The sequence below is a fragment of the Carica papaya genome, chromosome 7, assembly GCF_054855325.1.
Source record: "Carica papaya isolate Zhongbai chromosome 7, ASM5485532v1, whole genome shotgun sequence".
Lineage (NCBI taxonomy): Eukaryota > Viridiplantae > Streptophyta > Magnoliopsida > Brassicales > Caricaceae > Carica > Carica papaya.
Genome location: NC_142315.1, coordinates 6,526,705 through 6,538,904, shown reverse-complemented (window position 1 = coordinate 6,538,904; position 12,200 = coordinate 6,526,705). Strand labels below are relative to the sequence as shown.

Below are 12,200 nucleotides of genomic sequence, written 5' to 3'. Positions count from 1 at the left end.
GTATCTATTTTCCATATATAACCATGTAAGGGATAATGCAAATTTGCTAATTCATTGAATCAATACTTCATAATCTAAATTTGGTTCACTAAAACAGGCTCTTCCTGGTAAGATATGTAGCAGCAGCTGATTCAAGTACGGTAACCTGAAAATAAAGTCAATACAATGGTGGTTCTCTTCCCACAGCAAAAACTTCACCAAATTCTCTAAATTTGAAAAGGATTTATTGTCTTCACAAATTTTCTATATAAATAATAATAAAAATCAAAGAGCAGCATGCATACATAGAAAACAACCAGATAAATGAATATGAATACACGTGAAAGGGACAGGAGGCAGAGAGATACTCGGCCAAGTAAAACTCATTCTCTATGCACAGCGGAAAAGAATCTCACAAGTATAACGTTGAACCCCCCCGGATATAATCTACAAATTAACCCTCCTCACACTTCCTCTAATGTTTAAATCAACACCTTCCCAAACTCCTAGCAAGACCTAATAATGTACACAGGATTGTATGCTAAACTTGGAAAACTCTATTGTACCAAACTGAGTGGAGTATCATATGAAAGATATCATACTTCACAGGCTTACTATGCCAAAGGAAATGCTGTTGTACTCTTTTGACCCTCATTTGCATCTCTCTGTACCTTTTCTCTGGGATTGAGAGGAGTATTTTCTTCAAATTTGGGATGTCCTCCTCCAAAACAAAAACAGCGAAAGATTCCCAGTTTAAAACCTCATAAAATGGAGGAACAAAGTTGTCAGATATAATCACCGGAACACACTCATAGAAAATGGCCTCCACAACTCGTGGACTGTTGACTTCATAACCCTTTGCACAAATGCAGTACTTGCTGCTCTTCATGAACTGGATGTAGTTTTTTTGGCCCTTCACCTTAGGCAATGGACCAAAGATTTTCATATCAGGATCTTTGTTTCCACCCCAGTGTTGTAACAGAATAGGCCTCAGGTATCCATGCATTTTTCCAGCAAAGAAAGCAAGGGTTTTCCTTTCTGAAGAAGGCTTTCCTCCAAGATCCCTAAGAGGTTTCTGAGGTACACGTACGTTTGTCTCAGGAAGAGATGCATCCTTCCCAAAAACAAAACCTTCTTTAACATCAGAATTGCAGAGGGCTCTTATGCAGTTGGCCATAAATTTCCTCGTTTCAGCCGGGGCCTGAGGAAAATGACTTTGTTAGAACCCCTATTATTCAATAACATAGGCAACATAGAGATATGTGATTGTAGCATCTCAGATCACATCCATTTCTCATAGGAATCTATTACTCTACATCTAACAGGAAATAAAGCAATCAGGCAAAACACCATGAAAAAGTTCTACAGCTATCAAAATGACAGAAAAAATTGTCAGTGAAGTGAAGAAAGAAAAAGAAGGAAAACACAGGTATTCATTCAACTTCTTTGAAATGCTATAAGAACAGTAGTTCATTTAACAGCTATATGAAATTGAACAGAAAATTATATGAATTCACATGCATGTCCATCGTAAGCCAAGGTAATTAACTACCAGAGCATTTTCTTAAGATATTTAATTTGCAGAATTTACATAATGTGAATTAAGGTAATAAGCATACCCAATCATGGCAAGCAACAAGGAAGTGGTCTGCTCCTTCAGTTCTGTTCCAAAAAGGGTATCTTGCAGAGATTAGATCCAAATATTCCTTCAAAAATTGTATGAGATTTTTGTGACTGTGTGAATCACGAATATATAAGGTCTCCTCTAGCATTCGGGAACTAAAAGGCAAGTAAAACAAATGTGCTTTTCCAGGGTTTCTAACAACAAATTTTTTGTTAACTTCCAGTAATTTCATGAACCAGCCCTCTGAAGCGTATATTCCCTTCAGAACTGGCATATGCATGATAGGTTTTTTCCCTTCCTTGTAAATGTATACTTTAAGCATATTTTCCATTAACTCATAGCTCCTGCAAATTTGATAATGGGAAAATTTTAGACAAGTTCATCTGATAGTAAGAATTAATTGTCCTTCAAAACAACATGCTATAACAGAAATTCCCATATGTTTAACAAGTGAAATATTCTCAGTAATGAACAGTAGCAGCAATACTGCCATTCAGATCAGACTATACAAATTAAAAATCAGACTATACAAATTAAAAAAACACCCTACAGAATTAAATATATATATATATAATAAAACTCTTAACATGCCTTTGATTCTGATTCCCTTTTCACTTACTTTTCACCATTAATATTCATTAATATTAGTCACAAAATATAGATAAGAACATGCTTAAAGTTTCATCTCATTCCCAACTTATCCAAAACAACCGAACAAGTCTACAACGAAAGAGGGTCATTTATTAAGAATAAATGGTTAAAGGAGAAAAAAGGAATTATAATTATTGCACACATCAAAGGAAATAACAAATTCATCTGCATCATCCTTGACTAAAATCCACAATGGAAGATAATAAATATCTGCAGACTATAATAATAAGTTCCATGTGTCGTGTGAACTGCCATTGGAGGAAATGATAAGCAGACCATAGGGAAAGTTTTACATGTTAAGTAAAAGGTAACTATATAGATCACAATAACTTATATTGGTTGACTTCATGCAGATCCTTCTTTCCCCGACCTTATCCAACTGAATGCAAGAAGTCTGATTGTTAAACAGGGCCATCTACTAATGATAATAATCACAAACTCAACTTAAACGTAATTATTATGCTCATTAGAAATATCACAGACTTCATTTGAATCGTCCTTGCATGCAACTGAAAATCGAAAAGAATAAAAATCTATGTTTGAGACTAAACTATTTGGAGACTTGTATAGATGAAGCAGGGACTTCAGCAACTAAAAGAGTGTGATCCCCTTTATATGCAAGTAAAATTTGAAAATTGAAGATTCTAAAGCCTATTTGTTTGGAAGTCAAACAAATACCGCAAAAAATTCCAGAATGGTTCAAAAATATCTGATAAGAGGAACATTCTCCCACCTTTTGAACATGGAAATATTCCAGTAGAGAGGAGCATAAAGTGCAGGATCATTCTTTATTATTGGTGCATTCTCAATTTGTGATCTTGCATATGTTAGGTCCTGATCAACTGCTGAAGACCATCGTGGTGTCTATATTTAGATAAAGAGTCAAAGTAAATGAAGGTTGAAATAACCAAAAAGAAATCTAAATTCGCTAACTGAAATTCTGTACCTACCACTGAATGATGTGAAGCATGATTCTGATGCAACAACTTTTTCATCTCAGCTATCGTAGTTACTGCAGACTTTGGCGTAACAGAGTTTCTGTTCACCTTAGGATCGACAGTCAGAGAAGAATTGTCACCAGATATGGTGAAATTACTTTGCAATTTCCCCAGTGTTTCATTGTCTTTAGAAGTAGACTTCATAATGTTCTCTCCTGGTGGTGTCTTCAAATGAAGAGAGTAAAAAGGTGTACTTGCATTAGTTATAACATCTTGTGGCAAGCTCAAGTTTGATGACGAATTTTTTGTTGATAATGAAGAAGAAGACGCAAATGTGTCATTCAAGGTTCTTTCACTTTGTGATATCAAAATGGTATTTTCCGTCTCCGTGTAATCGTTATCATCAGTTTCACTCTGTGGAGAAAATCCCTGTTCGTCTTCTCTTAACTCATCCAGCGAGGGAACAGAAGAAATGTTGTCAAAATGATTGATATTGTCCACAAGAGAATTTTTCATTTTCTCACTTGAAGACTGCTTAACATTGTTAGCCTCATCAAATCCAGATGAATTCAACTGTTTACTTCCTTTTGATACAATATCACTATCTAGATTTCTGTTTTCTCCTTCAGAAGTCTCTGTATTATTTACCATCTCATGAAATGGATATGAATTGGTCGAGTTAAAACTATTCTCATGAGACAGATTAGCAATCATCTCCGAGTTATTCAATGCACCATCAGTTCTGGAACTACTATCAGTTGGTGCTGTAACCTTATCAGTAGAAAATAGAGAGGTTAAAACATTACCGTAAGGCAGTTCAACATACTGGAACATCAGAATTACAGCAAACACAAATCCCATAAGCCATATTAGTCTCCTGGTTTCCACTAGAAGCAATGATCGAAGTTCATGACCCATCGAAAATCAATCAACGGACTGGAAGCTGACCCTCAATAACAAATACCAAACCTGCACATTGTCCAGATTCCGTATTCAGCTAATTAAACTACAATCTTCCACAAAGTAGAGACATGAGTGGTACAAACTTGGAACATTGGAAAAGTTATACCGCTTGCATTTCCAAAAATTCACCTATATGGTTAAACATACTTGAAAATTCATGGAAAATAGCGCGTTTTGAATAGACGGATCGTGTGCGCTAAAATCAGAAGAACAGAAATCTACCATGAATCAAAAGAGCCAGATAACAACCGCAAAGAGAACAACATGTAAGAGATTCGATCTTCCACTCAAAAATTACTCAAACACCGGAAAGGAGGATAGAATTAAATTGCAAGCAAATGCAGATTCTTCAGATAACAAACAAGAAATAGGAAATCAAATTTTCCTACTATATGAATAACAGTTCACAGAAATTCATCAATTAATCATTTCAACAACAACAAAGAACAGAATAAGCAAATATAGACAAAAATTAATAAAAGAAATATTGGAAAAAAGAGGCAAAACTGCATGCAATTACTTACGGTTCTTGCATGTGGTGAAAGTAACCAGTGATCGAAAGAGAGACAATGCTAGAGATTTGACTTGTGTTTGTGTTGGCTGCCGGTAGATCACGCACTACAAAAAAAAAAAATTAAAGAGAAGATTAAGAGAACGAGAATTGAGTATTGGCGTCTTCAGTCAAAGTTGCAGGTAACGTACGAGATCAGCAAGTTTCGTTTATACTGTCGTTTCCTACAAACTTTCTCGGGAACCAAACAACTCTAAAAAACTTGGCAATTTCTTTCTTCTGTTTTCTCTTGGTTTTATATTTGAAAACGGAAATTGGAACTGGGAACGTTGGCGGTAGTAGGAAGATCCCGTTTAGGCTTCTGTGCATTTATTTTTCTGATTTCCCAGAAAATATTTTAATGTATTTCCTAAAATAAAATAAAAAAAAGCAAAATAAAATAAAATAAAACAAAACAAAAATAGGGTTCCGAACCAGTCGGATATTACGTAATGGCGGCTCGAATTGAACTACAGGTGGCAATTGTAGTCCACGCGCAATTACCGCCTATTTTATTCCTTGTCTCATGCATACACAAAAAACGTGAAAATATTAATATTAAAAGTCGCATATGGTTGGTATATAAATAAATAATATTAATATTATAAATATAATAATTATACTAAGAGTGTAGATAGCAAAATTTTGTCTTTTCTTTAATTTATTAGCTAATTAAACAAATTAATTAGTTTATTATATTTTAATAAAATAATGGCTTTGATTACTTGTTGTGTACTAAAATTATGTTTGAAATCCTAAAAATTTTAAAATAAAAAGACGAAAACATAAAAATTTTTATGAATTTTCAGAAATAATAATTCAAGACATTAGAATTAAACCAATGAGTTTATGAATTTTAAAATAAGAAAATACATTTAAAAAATAATAATATTATAATAAAAGAATTTATGATTATAACCGAAAAATGATACTTTTTTTTAATAAGGAAAAACGTTTCTCTTGGGAAAAAAAATCCATTTAAGAACATTAAACAGTTGCAGTTTTTTAAAATATACTTAAAATAAATGAATTTAAATAATTATTTCAATTTCAATCTTAATCTTAAATTTATAGCATATCTTTTTTTTTTTTTTGAGAAAGAAAATAGAATTTATTAAAAATCTTCTCTAAATAAATAAATTTATTAATTAAATTAATATTCTTTCTGTCTAAGTTGTTAGCAACATAAATATAAATAATTGAAATAATTACTAGGAATAATAAGTACCTTTGAAAACTACCTTTAAAACCATAACAATGAAACAAAGATTACAAACAAATTGTTGCAATATATGTATTGATTTTGATAAATTGCAAATATTCAAGATGTAATTATTAGAGATTACGTGGACCCACTTGAAATAGAAGAAAATTGATTAGGCCTTTTGATACAATTAAATACAAACTCTTAATTTGCTTCAAGTTCATCATAAATAATTTACTTTTTTCTTTTTCGAAATAATCGGATCCAACAGTGACATTCTAATTCCTTAGATATTTCGATATAATCAAATAAAAAGTCTCAACGTGTAATGTTTTAAGAGTTAGAATTATGTAATTGATTAAATGTTTCTCTATCTGTGATGCGGATCGAGAATTTTTTATTTTATTTTTTTTAAATTTCGATTCGTATTTTTCATAAAAAGATATATATTCAATGATAGAATAAAATTATTTTTGTATTAGATATAAGAAATTTTTGGTTGAGGTCGAAGAAGTAATGTTACTCGATCGTTATCAAACTGACCGCAATTTTCTTACAATTCTTCGTCAATTGTTCAGTTTCCGCATCAAATCAAAATGAACATTTTTAAGGTTCTTCATTATTTCACATTTTATTTTCTAGTAGAGTCTTGGGCTTCAAATTTCGAAAAAGAAAAAGTAGAATTTTACATATGAATTGGGAAGAAATCACCATGAAAACCATAGGGAACTCGACACTGCAATTTGATCTTTGCTACTGGTTCACTCGAGAAGTTGTCTGCATCAATTATATAAACCTGCAAGAGACAGGAAGATATTTATATATATATATGTTGTATATTGATTTGAGAAGGTAGATTTTTGTGAAATTGACTGACTTGAGAGATATTAGTTTGTTCGTTATGAACAAAGGTGATAATCCACCCATCATCTTCTTCAACACCTCCTTGTTTAGCAACAAAAGCTGCTCCTGTGCAATATGTATTCTCCTCAAACTCATGGAATTCCATTTTTATCAGCTGCTCTTCCATTTCTCTCCCGCCCTGCCACGAATATTTACCAAAACCCCATTTAATCAACCCATATATACATAACACACACACGTACACACAAAGGAGTGTTTTTAAGTCTACCCTATTAGAAGAAGCAGTAGTTTGTTTCTCATGTAAGTACAACTTGGCAATGCCTCCAAACTTTGGCATGCCTAAAAACATTGGAATTAGAATATAGATATATGGTACTTATAAACATATAATGAAAGTATCTTTGAAGAACCTGATATTGAACTTGCAAGGAGATGAGAAACCTGGGTGTAGCCATATTTATTTCGCAAACCTGTAAAAGTTGAATTTATAAAAGGAAAGTCCATTGAGATATTAGATGGAGTTAGGCTTGTCTCCTTCACTTCTCCACTTTTCATGTTTAATCTCCATTGATGAGCACGAGAAAACAACAGTTCATTAAGTTCTTTAGAACCCTCATCATCTTCTCCCAGCAGGATTGTTGACTCCTGAGCTCTACACCCAATCACTACAACCTAAACTTTATCTTGATCCCATTAAAAATTTATGTTCAAATATATGAAAATTACTTTACAATATTATAAATAAATTATTATTTACCTCATCATCTCCATCTTCAAAACAGTTCAGAATATGGAAGGTGCAATTTGGTTCTACATCAAACCACCGAATCGAATCTGAGTCTCCATATCGAGGAAAAACACCAATCTTCGCATACTTGTTTTTGTTAAACTCTATTAATCTGTTAATTATGGTCTAAAATTAACTAATTTTAAAGGAAATTTTAGACTTTATTTATTATATAAAAATATTTTTTAGCTTTTACTTTCTAAATTTATGTGTCTGTACATGAAAAAAAAAAAAATTACTGAATAATTGTAGTACAAAATATATTATTTTATAGAAAAAAATAAGAAATATATTTTATATTTTCTAAATCTGTTTAATTTACATTGTTATTCTCTTTTATTATTAATTAACTTATGCAATTTTATACATAAGATATACATAAATAATTTAAATTTAAAAATAAAAATAAGAAATTATTGTCATGTATTTTATTTACAAAATATATTAAAACAAATTATTCCAAAAATTTAGACTGATTGAAAAAAATTAATAAATTATTTTGAACATTAAAACTCTAATTATGCTACTATATGGATAATATATTAAAATTAATAACCTCAAAATCTTATGCTGATAAAAAAATTCAGCATCATGCACTTACGGGCCTCCAAGAATAAGCCTGTTTACATCCAGTGACAGCGGGTGATCAATGAAAATATTATACCTGCATGCAGTCATAAAACATAATTCACTCCCTCCACACACATATATATATATATATATATATATATATATATATTTCTGATTTATCTTCTATATATGTATATATTATATGTAAGGTGGTTACCTTTGCGTGACTCCTAATTCATGGCTATATGTGCATCTGTTAAGTTTGAGATCCACTTTGTGCAGTAGTTTCTCTCCATCAGCTGGAAAATAAATTAATATATTATGGATTTAATAAATAAATTAAAGTGGGTTTGAATATATATATATATATACATATGTGTGTGTATACATAACATGAGTATATGCTGCAATGGTAAAGAACATACCAGATATGACTCCCACTTCAACGAAAGGTTTACTTAGATCCACTCCCATAGTTACAAGCTCTCCACTACCCGGAGCTTTCTGTCAAAAGTTCAAAATTTTAACTTAATCAAATTCTGTGGTGGGAGTATGTATGTGTATATATGAAGATATGAATATAAACCTTGGGATGGCTGGTGAAAGATCTCATCCAAGCTCCATTAACGTTCCAATCACCCAAAGTTTGCAAAGTGAAGATGTCAAATTCTTGAGGTTGGAAATTTTCTGCAACTGAGTACAGCTTCCCTGAATGCTCAAACACATTGGTGTTGCTCATGTCTTTGTTCAACTTTCCAAATCTTAACTGATCCACAAACACGTATACACAAATTAGACACTAACATGAACAAAAAAATAAAATAAAATAATGCAGGAAAGCATATAGAAATACAAACCCAATTCAGGAAAGAAGACAAGAAGATGGCGAGTGAATCCCCATGAGTTGCTGGGAGAAAAGATGGTTTATTTCTCTGTTTCTCTAATTTGAACGTTTGAGATTCAACGTATCTGTTTTTGTATACAACATTCCAGGTGCCATTGCTTTTGTTAAAATACAAAGCATGAAGCATTCCTTCTCCTTCAACCCAGATATCTCTTGCCTTCCCAAACACAGATTTCGTTGACTTCAACCCTCCAAAAAGTGGGTTTGATCCAGCATTCATTAATCATATATAATTGTATATGTATACATGTATATATTATCTGAATTCATAAGCAGGAGATTCGAAGAAAAAAGAGAAAGAAGCAAACCGTTTCTTATATAGACACCGATTGGAAAATCATCTGGAATTGCCCCTTCTGTCACTCTCACATCAACACCTTCTTTAAACTCGTAATCAATTGGAGCAAAGTTACTCTGCAGATTAAGCACGAGAAAATTTACTTCTCCTTAATTTTATTAAACTTTGTTTTTAACAATTAAGAACTATAATGTTATTTAAACCTAAATAAAATTGTAATTTTAAGTCAATTTCATAACTAATATAAAATAATTATTTTTGTGATTCTATCATTGACACATGACAACACCAACTTTATGGGTGTGAAGCTGAAGATATTAATGAAATTAATTTAGGAGTGTTTAGATAATATATATATATATATATTCTTGTCGTTTAGTGCCAAGCCATAACCTTATCTTGTCTATTAGGTTTTCGAGATTGGTCTTCCCAGACTCATTTAAGTTGACAACCAACAAAATATCACAATCCCAAGATAACAACATTTCATGAATGCCCATGCAACAAACACATATACACACATATATATATATATATAGCAATTTATATTTATTCATATATATTGCAAATTAGAAACTACTTAATGAAGATAGATGGAACCTGAGATGGCGACAATTTATGATCAACAAATTCGAACATGGAATCCACAAACACATCAACAAGTCTCACAGAAGTGCCCTTGATGGTGTTACCAAAATCTAAGCGCATAGGTGGTCGCTGCAGCTCCTTCAAAATTGGCTGCCAATCAAAATCATCCATCATTCCTTTATATATATACATATATATAGTTATATACCACCTTCGTTGCTCCTCGAGTACCATCCATTAAGTGATAATGCTTACAGCTTTATTGTGAAGTTGAGTATATGATAGTTTTAGTTCTGTGCTAAACTATGAATTGAGAAAAGAAAAAGAAAGATAAAAACTTTAGATGATTAATAAGTTACCTTGAAAGAGGAGGAGAGTATTGACTTGAAGTTAATGTGAGAAATGGTGGGTTTTCCCTGCAATCCTGTGCAGTTCAGTTGCATTGCTGCATAATATGAAGATCCCATCTGATACATATATATATATATATATATATATATATATTCTCCTGCGTTTTTCACAACTCCACAAACCAATGCCTCGGCAACTACAACTATCCACCCTACTTTAGATATTCCGAACTTATACATGTATATATATATATATACCCCATAAACAATTGGATATCTTATTAAACTATTATCAATTGGTCATAATCGTCTGCGTTCAACTCCATTAATGATTGCGGGATTCTCTCCCTCTTGTGTAGTCATTAATTAATTATTATTGACTTTTCCTCAAATTCACAAAAAAATTTGAAAAAAGGTTTTCTATGTATGTATGCATTTTAAAATAAGTCTGACTTTATATATAAATTCTAAAAAAATTCTTAATTTATCAAGACAGTGGTAAAAAATACTTCAATCATCCTGAAATCTTCTTCAATATATATATATATATATATATATAATGCTTGCTTTTCGTATATAAAATAAATGTTTGGCTTTTATTGGAGATGCAGAGCTATACATATAAAGAGAGAAAAGTATGACAAATTAATTACCTGTAAATTAATTAGAGAGGTTAATGAGAAACTAATTAATTAATGCAAATTAATTAGGTGAAAATTAATAAGGAAGATTACTTAAAAATTAACGAGAAATTAATTAATTAGGGCAAATTAATTAGGTTGAAATCAAGTAGGTAGACATTAATGAGAAATTAATTAACTAAGACAAATCAATTGATGTGTGTTTAGAAAAAATAAATGAGAAATTTATTAGAGACAAATTAATTAGTGTTTTTCGTAAATTGAAATCTTCTAATGTAGTGCTATATACGTACATACATATATTATTCATATATTTTTTAAGTTTTCTTTTCAGAGTAAATACTTTTTTTTCAATTATTTGTAAATACTGGGGTTTATTGAATATTTTATTATTATAAATAAAAATTATGTGGGTCTCAAAATCTCTTTTTTTTTTTTTTTCCAACTATAAACTTGGATCATGCTTTTTGAGCTACAAAAATTATTGGACGCATCCATCTTCTCATCAATAATGAATATAAACAATTATTTAACAAGATGTTTATTACTATACACTAAAATTTTTACTAAAATGCATTAAGTAATATTGCTGGGTTTTTACTACAACCCATAAAACATAAATCTTAAAAATATAACATTAAATACCTGTTTATGCACATCATTATATAATAGAAATGAAATTACACATCCATAATGGTGAAATTACGAACTAGCAGTAGTTTAATTTAGCCGTTATTGAGTAGTGTAGCCGTAGTATCTTAATCGTGAAGTAGTGACAATGAAATAGCGGTCTTAATTTCATCAATTATAAATTAATGAATCGGTAATTTTTTTAATGAATTAATGGTTATTTATTTTTTGTAACGTTTTTTTTTTATTTTTGTTCTATTTAAATTGATTGATTTCATAAGTAAAAATCACATGAATTCAGTTCAATTCTTCTGTGCATACAGTTTGTATTACTCTAATTCTATGGATACCCTCGTCTAACATGAACGTTTATTATGGTGAAAATTTTAAATATAATGATAGATCACACAGAGAATTAAAGTATGTAAATAAAGAAGTTAAAGAATATAAGAAAATAAATCTCGACTATTTTTAGTAGTTTAAATTTAAAAGACGTAATAGCTTATCTTAACGCGATAAAATAAGAAGAATCTAATGGTTGCTGCTTGGACCAAAAATATGAGAAGATTTAAGGGTGTTACAACATTAATTAATAAGAAAAATAAAAGTATATTAGTTTCATTTGCTTATACTTCACAAAAGATAGAGAAAAAACCAGA

General features: G+C 30.8%; 2 protein-coding genes across 7 annotated transcripts; both read right to left on the bottom strand.

Annotated features, from left to right (window-relative positions):
* Positions 1-285: 285 nt before the first annotated feature.
* On the bottom strand, positions 286-5,056 carry LOC110821114 (putative glycosyltransferase At5g03795). 3 transcript variants are annotated; one of them, XM_022050847.2, is made up of 6 exons: positions 4,858-5,056; positions 4,680-4,773; positions 3,205-4,161; positions 2,988-3,118; positions 1,599-1,947; positions 286-1,180 (listed from the first exon to the last, which is right to left on the bottom strand). In XM_022050847.2, the coding sequence occupies exons 3-6, from the start codon at positions 4,108-4,110 to the stop codon at positions 521-523; spliced, it is 2,046 nt and encodes a 681-aa protein (XP_021906539.2). In that variant the 5' UTR covers positions 4,111-4,161; positions 4,680-4,773; positions 4,858-5,056; the 3' UTR covers positions 286-520. The 3 variants fall into 3 exon arrangements, with proteins under 3 accessions (XP_021906539.2, XP_088064103.1, XP_088064104.1); XM_088207977.1 differs by lacking the exon at positions 4,858-5,056 and having other exon boundaries at positions 4,680-4,844; XM_088207978.1 differs by lacking the exons at positions 4,680-4,773; positions 4,858-5,056 and adding an exon at positions 4,303-4,640.
* A 1,345-nt stretch (positions 5,057-6,401) lies between these two features.
* On the bottom strand, positions 6,402-10,478 carry LOC110821103 (carotenoid 9,10(9',10')-cleavage dioxygenase-like). Of its 4 annotated transcripts, XM_088207542.1 has the most exons (13): positions 10,280-10,478; positions 9,933-10,070; positions 9,343-9,448; positions 8,988-9,223; positions 8,717-8,896; positions 8,556-8,634; positions 8,348-8,429; positions 8,162-8,224; positions 7,531-7,672; positions 7,184-7,445; positions 7,042-7,112; positions 6,787-6,951; positions 6,402-6,705 (listed from the first exon to the last, which is right to left on the bottom strand). In XM_088207542.1, exons 1-13 carry the CDS (start codon positions 10,394-10,396, stop codon positions 6,595-6,597), a joined length of 1,752 nt encoding a protein of 583 aa, XP_088063668.1. In that variant the 5' UTR covers positions 10,397-10,478; the 3' UTR covers positions 6,402-6,594. The 4 variants fall into 4 exon arrangements, 3 of the variants coding, with proteins under 3 accessions (XP_088063668.1, XP_088063669.1, XP_088063670.1); XR_015813303.1 differs by lacking the exon at positions 7,042-7,112; XM_088207543.1 differs by lacking the exon at positions 7,042-7,112 and having other exon boundaries at positions 7,184-7,243.
* Positions 10,479-12,200: the final 1,722 nt, after the last annotated feature.